Raw genomic sequence first — 18,204 nt, 5'->3', positions numbered from 1 at the left:
GCTAGAGACTGAGTACACAGCCTAGAGGGAGACACAATCGGCTTTAAGTGCCTAACGGAGGGTGGATATAACAATGGAAAAAAGACCAACATAAAGCAGTGTCGGGAAAGCCAGATGCTTTTCGCATCAGAAATCTGCTGGCAACTCCTTGTTTCAAAGAAAACGAAAATGCTCAGGAATGGTTATAAAAATACCGTTTAGCGAGAAGTGAAGCTAACATTGCCAGTTGAGTGTAGTACCAATTTTGTCCATGACTGTGTGCTAAACCGAACATTGCAGCAGAAGCTTAAACGCAAGAAGACTAGAAACAAGCGGAAGTGCTACGAAAAAGAAAAAAAAAATGCGTATGCCTACCATGACTTCACCGAAAGCAGCTGTCTCCACTTCCCCGTCTAGTGCTCTCTAAACAAATTCGCAGGCGAACATTTTCAGCCACAGTAAAGCTCCAACTTATATGTGTCGCAGAGAAAAAAGATACAGAATGCCCTGGTTCTTTAGTAGACGACAAGCTTGAACACGTTTCGCGTAGGTGAGGCAATATGATCAATGCTACCATTGTCCAACGAGTGTGTAAATGCGTTTCTGGTCACAAAGGCACCCGGTTTTATTGTATTTCATTGTGGAGTCCTTCAAAGCTATATGAATAACAATCGAGAGATAGGAAGCTATTCTAAGGGGTTGTACTGACGAAATCTGCGTGACGTTACAGAAATCAACCACACGTATTGCGAGTGCGTTTTTAACACGTGCATGACAAATTAAAACGTTTACCTAGCCTCAGTCAAGATTTTACCAGAATAAAAAAAATTAACGGTACGAACCTTTGGAGTGAGAGAATAATGTATGTAAAAATGATTCAGTGATTTCGTATTCCCGTTAAATGGTACTAGTTATGCCCAAATAAACTCACCGGCTAGAAATGGACTGCTAAAAACTAACGTTTTTAATAAAATTATTGATGTGTTACGAGCACTTTCATGTCTCCTTCGTTCGCTGCATGCGATAGCTGGACGTTTTGCATGGTGCTGAGCATGATGGACGCACTATGGCCTTATTATGCATCAACATGCCACATAGCTAGAGAATTACAGGGTCTGCTCTGAAAGTAACGAGACTAGTCGTGACATTACGTGTCTAAGCACAATTCTGAAACACGTTTAGGGCCTGGTGGAGAACCCTTCAGCTCTCGATCAGGTTGCTTCGAACTAGCGAAGCGATTGGACGAGCATGCGCACACCGGTGTTTTTTAACTACTTTGAGGAAACTCGAAACTGGAGCGCATGTAGGAACAGCGATACGCGGTGAACGTCCAGTCCAGTAAAGTTCTGAGCGCATGTCGACAATGGCTACGGACGCTGGTAACGATCGTGTATGTGTATATTACAGAGAACTGAACGGCGTTTTAAGCGTCCTTATGATTGCAGAATAGGTAGAGATTCTACAATAATGAGGACACTTAAATGCAGATAAGTTTAGACTAAACCACGCACGCGTTCATTATCGATGTCCGTAGCCGTTTCAATTGGCGCTTGGACCATTGCTATGCTGGACGTCTTCACGACCATCTGCAAACTCACTCTGTGTTCCATTTGGACACTCATGTTCAGCACATTGCATCATTGATTTGATCATTACGAGTTTCACAGTAGGCGACTTCCCCATAGTGTTGCAAACCTTAACTACGTTTCGCTGTTCTGACATTCGCTTGAGCTTCCTCGACGCAGCTAAGAAACATGAGTGAACGCTCAAGCCCGTCCGATCGTTCTTCTGTGGAAAGCCAACTAATGTTCTCACATTGTGAAGCTGAAGAAGATCCCACCATCACCCTAAACAGGTTTCCCATCGCATTCATACGCGTTCAGCGCCACGTCTCATTACTTTCAGGACACAACTTGCAGACCTAGATGAAGCTTATGAGGAACTTGATCACAGACCGCAGCACCAGCAACGATCGTAAGACGCAAGACATGCACCAATACTTTGCGGAAAGCTCTGTGAGGAATGTTGGCACGAAAACACGCTCTGCACCTGGCAAATCTTCGCTGGCGAGCGTGAAGCAAGCTTTTACAGCAAATCCAAACGTCCTCACTCTGAGTCTTCACTGAAGAGTAGGATGAGAAAAATTGAATATGAAGACTAGAACCCTGAGTCCATGTCGTCCAGATGTGTCAACGAACGAACCTGTGATTTGCGAAGTATGTATGATATTGAAACGCTGATCGCAAATATAAACGTTTCGACAGTGAATTCTTTGTTCGATGAAGAGATTGCATTAAAAAAACAATACACATGGTCATTGTCTTACCATGGGTGATATACGTTGGTCGTTGAACAGCGAAAATCGAGTAGAACTGCACAGCTGGCAGTAATATGATCGTCATGCAGACCTGCCTTCCTTATCCTGCCTGCGGATACGAGTGGATAGGTGTGTTTCGTCAACCACTTTAAATTGAATAAATCGAGGCACGCAAAAGCGACAGTGGTCTGCACAAATGAACGCGAAAGTTAATCGGTCGACGTTTGTTACCCTTCCGACCAAATCAATTAATTTTAGGGCTGTTCGATAAAGAAATTTTACAGTACCAATCGGACGCAGATATGGATGATATATCCATAAATAATGAAATATTTCTGTCTGCTTTAGTATAAACGTTGAGTTCAGTGCAAAATAAGGCTGAGCATCAGAACTTAAGTGGCCACCTTGGTGTTTTTAATAAGGCGTGTTTTTAATTTATTTTGAAATATCTAAAACCTTTTCAAACGTTCTTTGACGAACAGGGTCATTCTTAGGAGTACTGATGGTTCGCAAGGCGTTATTGCAAACATCTTAAAGGCAAAAACATACTTCTTCCTGCCCTTTTGAGGGGAAAGATTCCCAAAGAAAGTCTAGAGCCTCAGTACACAGCTTAGAGGAAGACACCTTCTGCTCTAACTTCTTAATGGAGGCTGGTTATAAAAGTTGAAAGAAGACTTTATTATGCAGCAGTGCTGAGGAAGCCAGATGCTTTTTGCGTCCGAAATATGCTGGACACCCTCTGTTGCTAAGAAACAAATTGCCCAGGAATCGTTTTTAGCAGGTCGTTTAGCGAGAAGTTAAGAAACCTTTGCCAGTTAAGTGTAGTGCAAGTTTTGTCCGTAACTGTCTGCTGAGCCGAGCATTGCAGCAGATGAAGGTTAAAAGGTCATGGAAACAAGCGCAACTGCTACGAGAAATAAAAAGATTGCGTATGCCTACCGAAAGCAGCTGCCTCCACATCCTCGACGCGTGCTCTCTAAACCAATTCGCCGGACATTTTCGCCATCAGCCAAGCTCCACCTTATATCTGTTGGCGAGGAGTACATACAGGTGGTCCCCACTTGTTTATAGTAGACAAACATGAACGTTATTCGCGTAGCCGGGGCAATATGATCAATGTTACCATTGTCCCTCGAGCATGTATATGTTTTTTCTGGCCACAAAGGTAGCATGTTTTAATTTTTTCTACTAAGGAATCCTTAAAAGCTATCTGAATAACGATCGAGAAATAGAAAGCTATTCTAAGAGGTCGTCACGAAGAAATCTACGCGAGTCATATCACGAACACAGTTTTACCGCGTACATGTCAAATTAAAGTGTTTACCTTGTCGGAGTCAGGATATTATAAGAAAAGAAATGACTTAACGGTACCAAACTTTGGATAAAGATGCTAATGTACGCAAAAATGCTTCAGTAAGTTCCTAATGCACTACATGGTACTAACTATGCCCAAATGAACGGACTGGCTAGGCATGGACTGCCAAAACTTCAACATTTTTAATTAAATTATTGATTTTTCAAGAACACTGATTTCTCCTTCATTTTAATCATTTTTAATTGACGCATTTCTATCGTTTAAAGGTGTACAAAGTCGTCTTGGCTTTTCCATGTTTAATATATTACTGACACTCACGCCGCTTCTTTCTCGTCCTAATTGTTTGGTATGTTAGCATGTTTCTCTTTCATATCTGATGTAGACTTTAGCACTTAGTCGTACCAAGTTTCACTAAATGAGAAGAAAGGCGAACAGGAATAGCGGTGGTATTGCCACCAACTTTATGATATTTGTTTCTTCAAACTCAGCGGCGGCATCTAACGTACTGGTTGAGAAGCTACCTACTGCTACCTACTAATTTGTGCTCTGCTTGTGGCACTACGAAACGGGCTGTGGGCCAACAAGCAGGAAGCGCACAAAGCGGTATACGTTCAGACCACATTCCAACAACTGTGGTCTATAAGCGCGTAGAAACACGATAATGTAGATCGCGGCATCTTGATTGGTCCAGGTTGCCCTTATCTTCCGCAGTGCTAGAGAGTTTGCTAAACCGGGTATAGTATGATATTCAGCTGCGCAAGCTGCTCCTTAATGGTTTAATGTTGCAACAGGTGACTTCCTTACGTTGTTAGCTTTAAACTAAGTTCGACCTAGAGACGTACAGATTCTTTCTCTCGACGGCTGCCCACTGCAGTAGGCTTAGATGGCGGGAAATAACAACATGCGTCAAAACAACACATAAAAATAATACAGCGCAGGTACAAAACAACACAGAGAGAAACAGCAGGGTTACAAACAGAATGCGTAACAAGCAGCACGCGTCAAACAACATACTAGGAGAAACAGCACAGAGACAAAAGAGCGCAATCGAAAAAACAGCAATACGACAAAAAAAGCGCTGCGCATTACGGTGCATCACTGCGATAGCGGGGACTTATCATAGCTATAATGGCATGAGGTAAAGACTACTTGATATGACAGGGTGTTTTGGAATTAGACGATCGTTTTCTTTGAATAATTGAAAAAGTGGTGCTATGAGCTGGGCGAGTTATGGCTCCTTGTTATGCGGCAATAGCTACAGTGTTCAGAGAATTTGGTCTGTGCAGTTCGGCCTGACTTTGAAACTAACCCGAGCATGAAAAGTTTTCCTTTTTATTTCAGTTCAAGAAGCTATTGGCCACACGAATTGGAGGACAGGCAGCAACTCCTTGGCTAAGTGCAAGCACTATTGCCAGCGCACTAGAAATAATTAGTCACCGCTAGTCTACGGTGCATGCTATTTCTGCTATCGCCACCCCTAATCTTAGTTAATTGTTGGCGCAGGTAAACCCAAACATATATTTGGGAATGCTTTCCCTCTGCTCGATTGTCATCATCCGATGCAATTGGTGAAAGTGTTCATGCTTCCTACAGCAATTGCATGCCGTGAAAATAGCCTACTTCTTGTCGGCTCTGGAAATATGCGATGAGTATACCGAGTTGCTGGAAGATATATATAGTGGCTGCACAGCAACCATAGTTCTTCATAAAGAAAGTAAAAAAATTCCCAAAAGAAAGGTGTTACGCATGGAGACACGCTCTCCCCAGTACTATTCACAGCTTGTTTCGAGGAAGTATTCAGAGACTTGAAATGGGAGCACTTAGGGATAAGGGTAGATGGAGAATACCTCAGTAATCTGATGACACTGCCTTGCTAAGCAACACGGGGGATGAACTGCAAATAATGATTGATGGCCTAGACAGGAAAAGTAGAAAGGTAGGCTTGAAACTCAATATGCAGAAGACTAAGGTAATGCTCAACAGCCTCGGAAAGGAACACCAGTTTACATTAGTTAGCGAAGTACTGGAAGTAGTGGGCGAATATGTCTACTTAGAACAGGTAGTAACCGCAGATCCGGACCATGAAAAGGAAATAACAAGAAGAATAAGATTGGGATATGGAGCGCATTTGGCAAGCACTCACAGATTATGACTAGCAGCTTACCGGTATCGCTAAAGAGGAAAGTGTATAACAGTTGCATCTTACCTGTACTCACCTATGGGGCTGAAACGTGGAGGCTAACTAAGAAAGTTCTGCTTAAGTTGAGCACAACCCAGAGGGCTATGGAGCGAAAAATGGTAGGGGTAACATTAAGATATAGGAAGCGTGCAGAGTGGGTGAGAGAAATAACTCAGGTTACCGACATTCTAGTGGAAATTAAGAAGAAGAAATGGGCATGGGCAGGACATGTAGTGCGAAGAGAGGATCACCGATGGTCGCTTAAGGTAAAAAACTGGATTCCAAGGGAAGGAAAGCGTAGCAGGGGGCGGCAGAAAGTTAGGTGGGCGGATGAGATTAAGAAGCTCGCAGGGGTCAAGTGGATGCAGCTCGCACAGGGCTGGGCTAATTGAAGGAATATGAGAGAGACTTTCGCCCTGCAGTTGGTATAGTCAGGCTGAGGATGATGATGATGATACCGAGTTAGCCATGGAAGGCGCGGAACCGGACGACGAACTCTTCTCAGACCACGCCAAGCTACAAAAGAAATCTTCAAATCAAGATTCAGTAATAACCCTGTGGAACTCCAACATTCTCCTCGCCCGCACGACGTGGCGATGCCCCCTCTCTCTCACGGGGAGCCCTCATCTTTCCCCTCCTAGGCTCCTTCCCTCGAAGCTGTGGCGGAGAGGGCGGGGGTAAGTGAACTGGCATAGCGCGCCGGGTGAAACCTCCTTCCTCATCCCCTCTCATGTCGGTGAACAGCATCTGCATCAAGAGAGACGACGCCGGAGTGCGCGGATGCTGCTCGGACCGAGGATGTGATATGGGCACTCCCAAAAATAAAAGCACTACAGAATATGCATTGGAGTAAGGTGAAAGCACGGGTGCTGCTGTTGGTGTCTTCTGGTTGCTTCTAGTTGCTTAGTTCCTTTCTTGTTTACCCATTTTGTCCTTGGTACATTCAAATTGCGCGCCAATCCCTTCCTATGCCCTTGTTCGGGTCTACTTCCGGCTGCATGATGTCACATCCTCTAAGTCACAATAATTCACTTCTTTGTTTACCCATTTTAGTGTTTTTATACTCAACAAGTGCGCACCAAACTCTTCCTTTGCCCTTTTTCGGCTCTACTTCCGATTTCATGACGTCACATCATTGACATCACATAATTCGCTTCTTGTTTACCCATTTTAGTATTCGGTATTTTCAGATTGCGTGCCAATCTCTTCCTATGCCCTTTTTCGGCTCTACTTTCGGTTGCGTGAGGTCACATCCTTGACGCCACCTTAATAGACCGCCTTGATTAACTACTTTCTTCTTTCGTACTTTCAAATTGCGTTCCAATCCCTTCCTATGCCTTTTTTGGCTCGACTTCAGGTTGCGTGACGTCACATTTTTGACGTCACGTAAATTGACTGATTTAATTAACTATTTTGGTATTTGATACATTCACATGTGGCGCGAAGCCATTTGCTATTGAGACCATTTTAGACTTTTTTTATATTTAAATCTTTAATTTAAATATAAAAATAAGACTTTATTTATTAACCTAATAAACATAATGGCTTAATTATTTTTTTGGACACAACATTACGTCACCCTCTATCAATTGACCCCAATCCTTAACCTCTCCCACTTCTTAATTACTCACAACTGCTGCGTATACAATTTTGCTGACGCTGTCTGCGGACACTGTCTGGGGACAAAAATCTGTGAAAATAGCAAAGTAATGCTTTCGCTTTACGAGCAGCTTGCCCCTCTGGCTGCGCCTCGGTTTTTCGTTCTTCCCTGTCACGGATGTGGTCGGAGCCAGCGGCGAGGCGTTTGGCTCCTAGAGCAGAGCCCGAGCCCCGTTAGAAGCCCCCCCAACCCATACTTGGCCATTCTTGACACTTCGTGTCAAGGTATTGTTTAGCCCACGAGGAATTTTCCGCACTTGGCAAGTGGCATATATAACTTCATTGGTGATTAGGACCACATTCGAAACGAGCTTGTCAAGAGATTTACCACTGTCGACAGATAAGAACGGGGTTGCGTTGTGGTGCTGTCTCGTATTTACCAAAAGAGTGAGGGAGTAGGTAATACATATCTTGGACGCCTATACTTAAGAAAACGGACACCTCTTCCGTACCCTTTCTGCCGCGTCCTTCTGCACTTTCCTTCCCTCAGAATCCAATTTGTTAGCACACGCGACCATCGGTTATCCTATCTTCGCACTACATGCACTGCCTATGCTCATTTCTTCTTGATTTCCACTAGGATGTCATTAACTCGAGTTATTCATCTTACTCTGCACGGTTCCTATCTCTTTTCCTTACACCTACTATTTTTGTTCCCCTCGACTTATATACAACTCTTTTCATTACCCTACACGTTTAAGTCACATTGGTAATTACAGGTAATATGTAACTGTTGTATACTTTCCACTTGAGCGATTCCGGCAAGCTACTAGTCATACTGTGCGAGTACTTGGCCAAATGCGCTCCATTCCAATCTCGTTCTCCTAGCTATTTCTCTTTTATGGTGCGGATCCGCTGTTACTACATGTCCTAAATGGACATATTTAGGACATTATGCAGGCCTTACTTCCAGTGCTTCGATATCTATTGTAAACTGCTGTTTCCTCCCGAGGCTGTTGAACATTACCTTAGTCTTCTGTATATTGGTTTTCAAACCTACAGTACAATTTATGTCGTTCGTTCCTCTTCGGAAGGTTCTTTAAACCCTTCCTGCTATGTAGTTCGGCGTACGGAAGACCAGGAGGCGTACTTGAAGGTGATGATGGTAGAGCATATATTCACAGCATGACATATATATATACAGAGAGTAAAACTGGAAGTTGAAATGAATTTACAAAAAAAAACACTGCGCTACTTTACTCTTCGACCTAATTAGTTAGAGCCTAAGCAGAACAGCCGCGTTACATGCCTACGCATGGAGCCCCAGCTGAGACTGGACTGAACTCTCTTGGATCACGTTTCATTTTACACCTTCACAAAACAAAGAAATAGGGGTGGTCATTTTCAGAGGCCAGCCCCACACATCAACTGTTCAATAAGAAAATATGCTAGATGGGCACAGCCCCCTGGGGTGGCCTTACCCTCTAACCCAGGGCCCCACTAACAATACAAATTACAACAAACAAAGCACAGTGAAACTCTTTTCCCAGTGAGAATGTCGAACCGTCTCCTCTCGGGAGACTTTCTTCCTACTTGTCTCCCGCACACCGCCGCCTCATCTACGCTGCCGGTGCTGGCTGAATCCTTTCCACAGTGCACTGCCCCGCGCCACCCTTGTTTACGACTACGAGCAACAACATGGAAAGGGAAAGAGCAACCAGCCGCCATTCTGCAGGCCTGGCGCCGGATTGAAGGGGACCTTCTGGCTTGCCCGCTTTGAGCACAATACCCGAGTCAACTCCTGAAGGCTTCTTCGGGCGCTCGTTTGTCGCATCTGCAGACAGGATAAACTTCCTTTCGCACTGCTCAAAATCGCCCTGTAAAAAAAAGGCCGAAGGGTCGTTTGGGTGCTCACTACCGGCCAGTACGAAGGGTGCCATACATGCGAGCACCCGGCAGCACGTTCCGCTACGCATGTTCCCATGAATGACCTTTGGGCTAAAACGGTCCCGCAAATCCGGCGCTGACGGTCCAGTCGGCTCCCCCCCACCCGCGGCAGGCTTGTAGAAGGGGAACGGCTTTTACACTACCAGAAGCAGACAGTCGGGTGACGGCGCCGTGCAGAGACGCGCACCTGCAAGTGATTATCCTTGGGCGCGGCCCTACACGCCCCTTCTAAGAGTATAACCCAGCTTGCTATCAGCTTGTTCATACTAACTCTTCACAAGGGCCGCACTACCTTCACGGCAGCATTGTCATTCCTGCTGGGACGCCAATGTCTATTCGCAACTTTCACAGACGGTGGCGACGCTATGCGGAAGCCGTCGTAACCCTTCATGAGGGGATAACCCCGTTGCTCGCTCGCGTCCCAGTCTGCCGGCCCTGCTTGCTTCAAGCGACATCGTTTAGTCTTTCTTGCTTTGATTTGTCGCGATCGCTTTTTGCGGTGGTTCTTCTCAACTCGGACAGGTGTTTTGTGTCCCAAGTATTCTTTTGACTTCCATTTTGTTCATTATGAGCAAAAAGTATAAGAGCCACAAAATGTGCTGTGTGCCGCAGTGCACACACCGTGCAGTCAAAGGCGAGGTAAGCCTCCATTCTTTTCCTCGCGAAGATCGCACGAGAAAGGAATGGACAGTGAAACTTCGCATCGGAAAGCCTGTCACAAAAGCGATGAAGGTATGCAGCGCACACTTTGTGTCCGAGGATTTCTTCTGGGGTACAACTGGTAAGTGCATGTTTTGTACTGTTTTACAAGTGAGGCAGGGACGCGTTGCAACATAGTCGCGGTTAGTACTCGCACGTCGAAATCATTTTGATTACCAGGTTTTAAAAAAATCTGTTCGAAAACCATGTAGGGCACAATCAGACCTTGGTAGACACTCCAGATAAGTTCTGACTGCACCAAAATGTTTTAGCATGCGCCTAAATATATCGACTACTACTTTCGCCTGTATTAAAATGCGGCCACCGTGACTGGGATGAAATCCGCTAAGTTGTGCTCGACGCTCTAATCTCGGAGCTGCGTAGCTGGGAGAAGCAGTACTTAACTGTAGAAGGATTAAAAAGATGAAATCAAAAGTTCCGGGTGCCGTATTACTGCGATGCTTTCGGGGGCATCCGCGGACTTAGCTTCTATTTTCGAGCAAAATACGCGCAGTGCTGCTTTCGCCGATTGTGCTTTGGGATTGACAGACGCAATATTACTAGATATCGGCAACGGCTGTGCGACTGATTAGGCTAATTTTATGTTTTTAGCTATTCACATTGTATCTCTGGTTGCAAATATTATTTTGCAAGCACAACGACTAGAAACTGTTAATAATGAATGAAATTTTCAAGGCTATGATTATTTAATGTAGCATAAAATTAAGGGCACAAATTTTGGCTTGCATAGCAGTATCATAGTGTTTGCTGACCCCAAAATGCATCCTGTGATGGTAGCATTCATGTGGTCATTGCATCATTTTTGGACAGCTGAGATCTCGTAGCATTCAATCACAGCTTTGTAGTAAAAGTTCTGTTATAAAAGGGCTAAAATGCTTAACCCACAGACACGTTGCAGCTGAGTTATGATTTTGTTAGTCACATTTAGTGTTGAGAAAATATTTCCTTTTTTCTTTACCAGCTTTCACTGATATTTGTATTAACCACATTTATTTGTCTCCAAAGGTTGTAAAAAAAAACGTGTGCTATGAAATGCCAACGTAGAAATGTTACTGAAATATGACCTCCCATTGTCAAGATCCAGAAATTTGGAGGCCAGCCCGAAGGCTACTAAAGAAGACAGCAGTACCGTCTCAGTGTCTACCTGTGCGGAGCCTCGATAACAAGGATCCAGCAAGAGACCAAGCATCGGCTGAAAGATCCAGGCGAGCATCAGCAAGAGTAGCAAGTGGGTTGTTTTTTCGTACATCTTGCAGGTTACATATTATCAGAAATTGTTATGAAGTGAAATCTTAACTGTTGTTTCAACACTCATGTGCTATCATGCTTGTTACACATTAAGCGCATGGAATATCTTGTTAAGTGTTGTTGCCAAAAGCGTCCATGTTTTGTACATTTTCATTTTTCGGAAAGTGAGAAACATTTTTTTCTCAGTCCCTTATTTTTGTACAAAATGTTAATCGAACAAACTTTAAAGCCAGTGTTATTTGCGGGTGTAGATATTACGTTTAATGAATGCAACATTTCCTCTGTATGCACTGTTCAGGATTTCACACTGCCAATCCATGGGATGCCTCAGCAGCTATTCCTTGCTCATCACTACAGAACGATTCAGTAAGTGCAAGCCTATAGTCTAATTTTGAAATGGGCTTCATGTAGTTAGGTTTTGAAAGCGTGATAAATGGGCTTCATGTAGTTAGGTTTTGAAAGTGTGATATAGTATAATTTATATGTGGTTACATAAAGTAAACTTGTTCAGTGCCAAGAGTCAAATTGTGATTAACGACCAACTGCATTTTTAAGAGTTAATTCTCTTCTGCATGAGAAATTGTCACGTTTCCAGATAGTTGACTCAGAAACTTTTCCAGTGTTCATTTTTTGTATTGTATTCAATGTGAAAAAACGCAGTTTCTATTGCCTCTTTCACTGCAGTTAATTTACCCGTTGTCTGTCTGTTATCAGGAAGACTCAGAACACAGAAACGATGGCAACGAGGCAACAGAGGAGACAAGCAGAAGCTGGACTGCTGCGGCTCTTCTCCTTGGTGTGCACAGGGCGGAATTTGACGATGAGAATAACAATATCGAGGCTCTCCTGCAGTCCGACCAGACATCACTTCATAAGGCTGTTCAGGTCAACTCAGAAACAGCCCCCAGCACGTGCAGAACGCTTATTGACTTGTTCCAAACTGAAACTTGCGTGAAAGCCTTCACAGGTGTGGAGGATTTGAAGCTGTCGAACTCTATCGCTGATTGTGTGGCTGAGGTTGACGAGCTTAAAGCGGAAAGGAGCGTACTGGAAAGAGTGACGATGGTGCTTATGCGTCTGAAGACTTTTCTGTCATTTAGGTGCTTAGCCACATTATTTGCAGTGTCTGAGGCAACTGTAAACAGGTATATTTATGGCACAATTCGCCCCTTGGCAGCTATCCTTGAAGCAGCCATTCCATGGCCAAGCAAGGCAGAAGTGCAGCAGAATCAGCCTCGATGCTTTGTAGCATACAGTGATGTGAGGATAGTGCTTGACTGCACAGAAGTTGAGGTAGAAAAATCCCACTGTGCATCTTGCCGCATTCTCACATACTCTAACTACAAAGGTACTCACACTGTAAAAGCTTTAATTGGTGTATCGCCAGGTGCACTAATTACATTTCTGAGTGATTGCTTCGGAGGTCGTGCCTCTGATAAAGCATGCGTGGAAGATTCAGATGTATTAGGAAGACTGGAGCCTTTTAAGGATGATGTGATGGTGGACAAGGGATTTAACATCGATAGCACATGTACTACCATGGGGATTGGTGTTATTCAACCCCCATTTCTGCGGAAGCAGACCCAGTTTTCACCAGAGGATGCAGCCAAAACGTTGCAAGTTGCACGAGCAAGTGTGCATGTTGAGCGGGCAATTCAGCGGTTGAAGCTGTTCAGAATATTAAAGGGCCCATTACCTTGGGAAATGCTAGCTGTTATTGATGAGGCGATGATTATAATTGCTGGCATTTTTAATTTATCAGCACCAGTGCTTGCAGACAAAAGATTTTAGAAGGCAAGTTTTATGATTCACACGAGTTTCACGGCAGTGGTATGTGTGAGTAACAGGTCAACAGTTCCAGCTATTTGGTTTGTGGAGTTTAACGTTCCAAAGCAGCTCAGGCTATGAGAGACACCGCAGTGCATATAGCGCATATAAAATGCATATAAGCGAACAAGAATTTGCAAACAGAGACTTACACTGGAGCATTTAAAAATATTGTGTCATATCCTTAAAGGCAGAGGTTAAGTTTTTATGATAGTTTTCAATAGTTTTCAAAATTTATTCTTCATGCCCTTTCTTATCTCACACATGTAAGAGGCGGGAAAAACATTTATTTGGAATGAAAAAATTTATATCTCGGTTCGCGAGCCCAATGGCCTAAACAGCTGCTTTTCCCCTTCCCGTCGGGTGCGTCTGGACAGTCCCTGCTTTGTAGGGTGCCCTCTCAACATTCCTAGTTGTGTCAAGTGTTTCTTCAAAAGTAGTTTCTTTGGCAAAGTCATGTCATGTGTAACATTGTGCTTGGTTCCCCACCTAAGGAGTAGGCCAGATTATACATTGTGTGATGCTTTTTGTTCAAGCTACTGGATTTGGCAGAGTGAGAATTCATACTTTGCTGATTATGTGTTCTTCCTTATTTATATTCTTACTAGGTATGGAAAAACTTCTGTTGACCCTATAATAGTCTGTGGTATCCCCATAGCGTATTAGTGGGCTCGACGAGTTCACGGGAGAGTATGATGGCTGCATACAGTCAGCTGCCTCATTACTGGAAGTGTTTGCACGCCCAGAGGTCCGGTGGACCAGTGCACTCTTTTGTGTGTTCCAGCAGGGTTTCCTTACTCACCCTCCGAAAAGATCCGCACTGCTGTTTAAGAGACAGACATTACTGTTGTGTTTTGCTGCAATGGATGTCAAGGGCTACCTATGGCTATTTCTCCCACTTCCATTGCGTTCCGTACGCTGATTGCTTCGCTTTTAATGAAAGAGCCTTAGGGCATTGCCATCCTTATTGTGGCTATTTAATTCAGCATCTACGTGTACTGTATCCTAGCAACTGAATATACATTTTCTTTTTCCATCAATCCTTTACACAGGACTGGGTGGACCTTTTTTGATACGCTGGTGCTTACAGGTCGTTATCTCTTGCCAACTACTCGATAGGATATGGTGATCTTGAGCCTTTGAAGGTTTTGACATAGGCAACCTCATTATTTGGTTCATTCTGCACTCCTCGTTAAGTTCTTCAAACATATTTTGAATGCCGAGTCACATGAGCCTGTCCATTGGCATGCAAAGTGGATGTCATAGTACCGTTTTGACTGCATTCCTGATGTCTAGCTGTCTTCCTCAGCTTTAGGTGTGGGTAGCAAGTGTGATACTACATCCATTCTTGCAGTACCATAACCATCAAACTCCAGTCGTTCCCTCAATCACCTCAAACTCTCATTTATGTTTTCTACAGCGATTACAGGCTGCCCTCCGTTCTAATCGAAATAGTATGTTAACCCTAGACTTAAGAGGGGATCTCGAAAAAGCATTGTCGGCTCTCCATTCATAACCCATCACTCTTAGGTGAATTCCTGGCCATAAGGTATTGTCGGAAATGACATGGGTAGTCAGTTAGCCTGCAACGTTCAATACTGGGCGCCGTCAATCTTCTGGGCCAGCCCACCTACAAGTGTTGAGGCACTGGCCAACTTGGTCCTGCTTGGACCAAGTTGGTCTGATGACAAATAAACAAAATGTATAAAGGTGCCTCTTTGTCTCAGGTTGATGGGTGTGAATTTCTGCATGGTTGCATGTGTTTGATGGTCTTTCTGTTAAAGATGAAGTGTGATATAGTGATAACAGCACATATTTCCACACAGTGATTACAGTGTTTATTTTTCAATGCATTTCTACGAGCTGTGGCAAATAATGTTTAAAATATACATACTGCAGTCTTGGAATTAATGCGTCAATAAACTGCACACATTTCCTTACAGTTATTACCAAGGACTCCACCTTGCTGTAGACGATAAGGTGGGCTTCTTCCAAATGCAGAAGAAATAGTCCCAATTGAACTTGTGTGTAATAGCAATGTGTGGGCCTCAAGGCATAATCTTCACCTTCAGGTAAAATATACGGCACTTTCTTTTTCCTCACAAGGTCAGAAATTTTTTTCTGTTTTGCCTAGAGTAGGACTTTTCACCTCTAGCAAGATAGCTGGCTTTCGATTTTTAAATACAATCCCGTCTGGGCTGAAGCTGAGCCATGGAACTAGAGGGTTCACAACAAGGCCCATTGATGTCATTGCATTGCCTGTGCTCAACATGTACTCCTCCATAGCTGGCTTTTCACAAGCCTTCCCATATCTCGTGGCGTCGTTGCCTGCAAAGTTCTGTGTCAGCATTTTTCTGACCTTGGCTTCCCAGCTCTGATATGGCGATGGCACAAACCTATAAAATGTATGTGCCTTGCTTCCAGTTATCCGGAGCATTCGTTCCCTTTGCCATTGTGTGCTGTTCTGGCCAGCTGTCTGGTCACAAATGTTTATTGCCTGTGCTGAACTCACAGCAACCATGTCTGCATAAAATTTTGACAGGCGAGGACACAGGTCTGTCTTTAGTGCTCTATAAATTGTACATTTGTTAAAATCCTGGAATGCAATTTCGTGGAACTGAAGTTCCTCAAACTTCTGGGCATGTTGGCTGGCAAGGATGTGTTGCAGTAATAAACTGGGCTCACATCGTGTGTTTGTGTCACATATGTCCGCAGCACTTTCTTCAACATTGCGACTCTGAAGGCAGCGGCCCTCAACATGCCTTGCTAGGGCGCTTCGTGGAGCAGCAGCGATAAGCCGCTGTCGGATGTCAGCAAGTTTTTGAGGCCCCAACCGGATCCTTGCTTTTGAGACCACATGACACAAGTCCTTAACTTTTCTTGGCTGATAAATGTTCTTTGCTTTCAGCCTCCCCCATGCTTGCTTCAAGTCTGTAGATGTGAGTACGTACAAGTTCTGGATGCCAGTTCTGCAGCAGTGAATAGATGGTATTGCATAGTAATAAAGCATTTGCAACAGCAACTCTGTAATTTTGTTAGAAAAGAGAACTGCTACATTCACACATAGACAGGATACAGCCCACCAAACTGTGGCAAAAATGTTGGAAATTAACAACACAGGCAAATTTATGTGAAAAGATCCCATTCTGCTCGGGAATCATCGCTACGCATCCTTACCTGTGTGTAAAAAGCAACAGTGCAATCATGTGCTTGCAACAGGCAGAATTCCCTGCTTTTCACGAGCAGTGGCCCTGCAAGGAACACCAAAAATTTCACTCACTGGATTTCAGGAAAAGCATTTTCATGTTATGATTCATTACTCTCCAGTATGTTTCCAGCAACATTCATATATTTCATATTCGGAGTAAACAGCATAGCTAATCTCCACAATACGCGCTATTAAAGTATTCAAAAGTGACGGCAAGCCCGCGACCCAATATTAAAACGACGAATTAGTAATGGATGCAACACTTGCGCCAAGGGGCGTTTTGCAGATACGGTTCATCAAACGATGAGCAGACAAAACAATGCTCGCACTGCATTAAAATCTGCTTTCTGGAATGCGTGCATGAGTGAACTTTCGACGTGTACTTTACGACAAATCCCGCTTTAGTGATCACACGCAAGCAAATGCATTTCTTTACAAGCGCATATAAACGGCGCCTGTTTTTGTTTGCAACACGAGGGAAGAGTTCGGATGCCGTTCAGGTTGGCGTAGCTTAGCCTGCTCCCACACCTTGCGCAACCTCAGGCGCACTTCTTTTGCACGGCGTATTTGGGCTCACTGACCAAAAGATATTTCTACACCTGAACAGGAGACGCGAAGAATGGCCTACTTTGTTGAGGCAAGTCAACGGGAATTCCCTCGTTGGTGAACAACGGCGCGACATAACAAACAAGGTCAACAAATTCAGCTAGTAAATAGCGCATGCACCCACCCTTAGAGATTCGTCGCTTCCATACTCGAACCACAGCTCGTGCGGACTTTGCCGTACGTGTGATGTTTGTAGGCATAATCCTTGCACGGTATACGACGACGCTGTACATTCCTTCACACCGGCGCAAATAATATGCCCTGCGTTTAAAACTTCTTCTCCTTCAACAAGACATCGAACACGCGTTTCTGCACATCCGATGTGGGACATAATGCATCCCATTGTCATCGGTGTTTTAAATAAAGACATGGCAACCTTTAAGAACGCCGCGGTGGCTGCAAAACGACGCGACACGTTCGCCGGGTACACTATCCGGCAGCCGGTATCCCCTCAACGACAGCTATATTGAATACCCAGTGCCGCCCCCTATAGGAGGTGAAAGTTGCGAATACGTCACCGCGACACTCAGAGAAAAACACATACACCGATGTAAGCAAATCACAAAACACAACATTGGTGCATGCTGCTGTCCAGGTCTGCTAAGCAGTCAGCAATATCACTTTTCAGGGGGTCCACATTCATGTACACAGGCGTACACACGAAGTCATATTGTTCGTCGCGGCTGCAAGTGCGCGCACACAACACTGACGACACCAGCTGAGCATCAGCGAGAACTCTCATCCAAGTGTCTGATATATCACATACACAGCCCACCGCACCCAGCGTCGGCTGAGTAGGAACGTTCACGCTTGTCTAGGTTGGCATGGTGGCATCGCTAGTTCTGAGTCTCAGATCAATCTGAGGAGCCATGGATAGCCCATCTGCATTTCCATTGCGGATGACTTTTCTGGGTTTCACCGTTATGTTGCAACGATGGAGTGCCAGCGTCCACGTATCTAATTTAGCCCCGTGTGGAGTGCACGTCATCAGGCGGTTGTCAGAGAAGACATTGGCCTCAGCGCCAAAGAGCCCGTGATCGAGTTTCTTTAGAGCGCAAATAATAGCGATCGCCTCGCTCTCTCTGGTCGACCACCTCGCCTGAGCCGCGACGAAATGATGACTTGCGAACGCTATAGGCCTCTCATCGCACTTTTCCGTCGCCTGTGCCAACCAAGTCCCAGGAACCGTTGCTGATGCATCAGTGAGCAGCCAGCATGGCTCGGGAGGTTGCGGAGTGCTCAACGCCACTGTTCTGCAG

At 44.5% G+C, this 18,204-nt stretch overlaps 2 protein-coding genes and 1 pseudogene across 3 annotated transcripts in view; 1 reads left to right on the top strand and 2 right to left on the bottom strand.

Moving 5' to 3' along the window:
- LOC146188561 (uncharacterized) overlaps window positions 1-471 on the bottom strand; it is a 52,569-nt gene extending 52,098 nt beyond the window's left edge. For both annotated transcript variants that reach the window (XM_084603838.1, XM_084603839.1), the window contains exon 1: window positions 355-471. The gene's annotated coding sequence lies outside the window, so the exon portion shown is untranslated. The remainder of the gene's footprint in view (window positions 1-354) is intronic.
- Window positions 472-9,822: 9,351 nt separating this feature from the next.
- On the top strand, window positions 9,823-13,095 carry LOC146188560 (uncharacterized). Its single transcript, XM_084603142.1, has 4 exons — window positions 9,823-10,117; window positions 11,135-11,284; window positions 11,603-11,683; window positions 12,005-13,095. The coding sequence occupies exons 1-4, from the start codon at window positions 9,904-9,906 to the stop codon at window positions 13,093-13,095; spliced, it is 1,536 nt and encodes a 511-aa protein (XP_084459268.1). The 5' UTR covers window positions 9,823-9,903.
- Window positions 13,096-14,976: 1,881 nt separating this feature from the next.
- Window positions 14,977-17,276, bottom strand: LOC146188559 (uncharacterized; annotated as a pseudogene).
- Window positions 17,277-18,204: the final 928 nt, after the last annotated feature.

This window comes from Amblyomma maculatum, chromosome 5 (assembly GCF_055883805.1).
Source record: "Amblyomma maculatum isolate TAMU_Amacu chromosome 5, ASM5588380v1, whole genome shotgun sequence".
NCBI classification, from domain to species: domain Eukaryota; kingdom Metazoa; phylum Arthropoda; class Arachnida; order Ixodida; family Ixodidae; genus Amblyomma; species Amblyomma maculatum.
Note: the sequence above shows the minus strand (reverse complement) of the source record. Positions and strands in the feature narration are given on the sequence as shown.

Bases quoted from the DNA above. Each gene is read 5' to 3' on its own strand.
- LOC146188560 (XM_084603142.1), top strand. From the start codon at position 9,904: ATGAGCAAAAAGTATAAGAGCCACAAAATGTGCTGTGTGCCGCAGTGC. The intron at 10,118-11,134 runs GTAAGTGCATGT...CCCATTGTCAAG, and splicing joins TTTCTTCTGGGGTACAACTG to ATCCAGAAATTTGGAGGCCA. The intron at 11,285-11,602 runs GTGGGTTGTTTT...TGCACTGTTCAG, and splicing joins AGCATCAGCAAGAGTAGCAA to GATTTCACACTGCCAATCCA.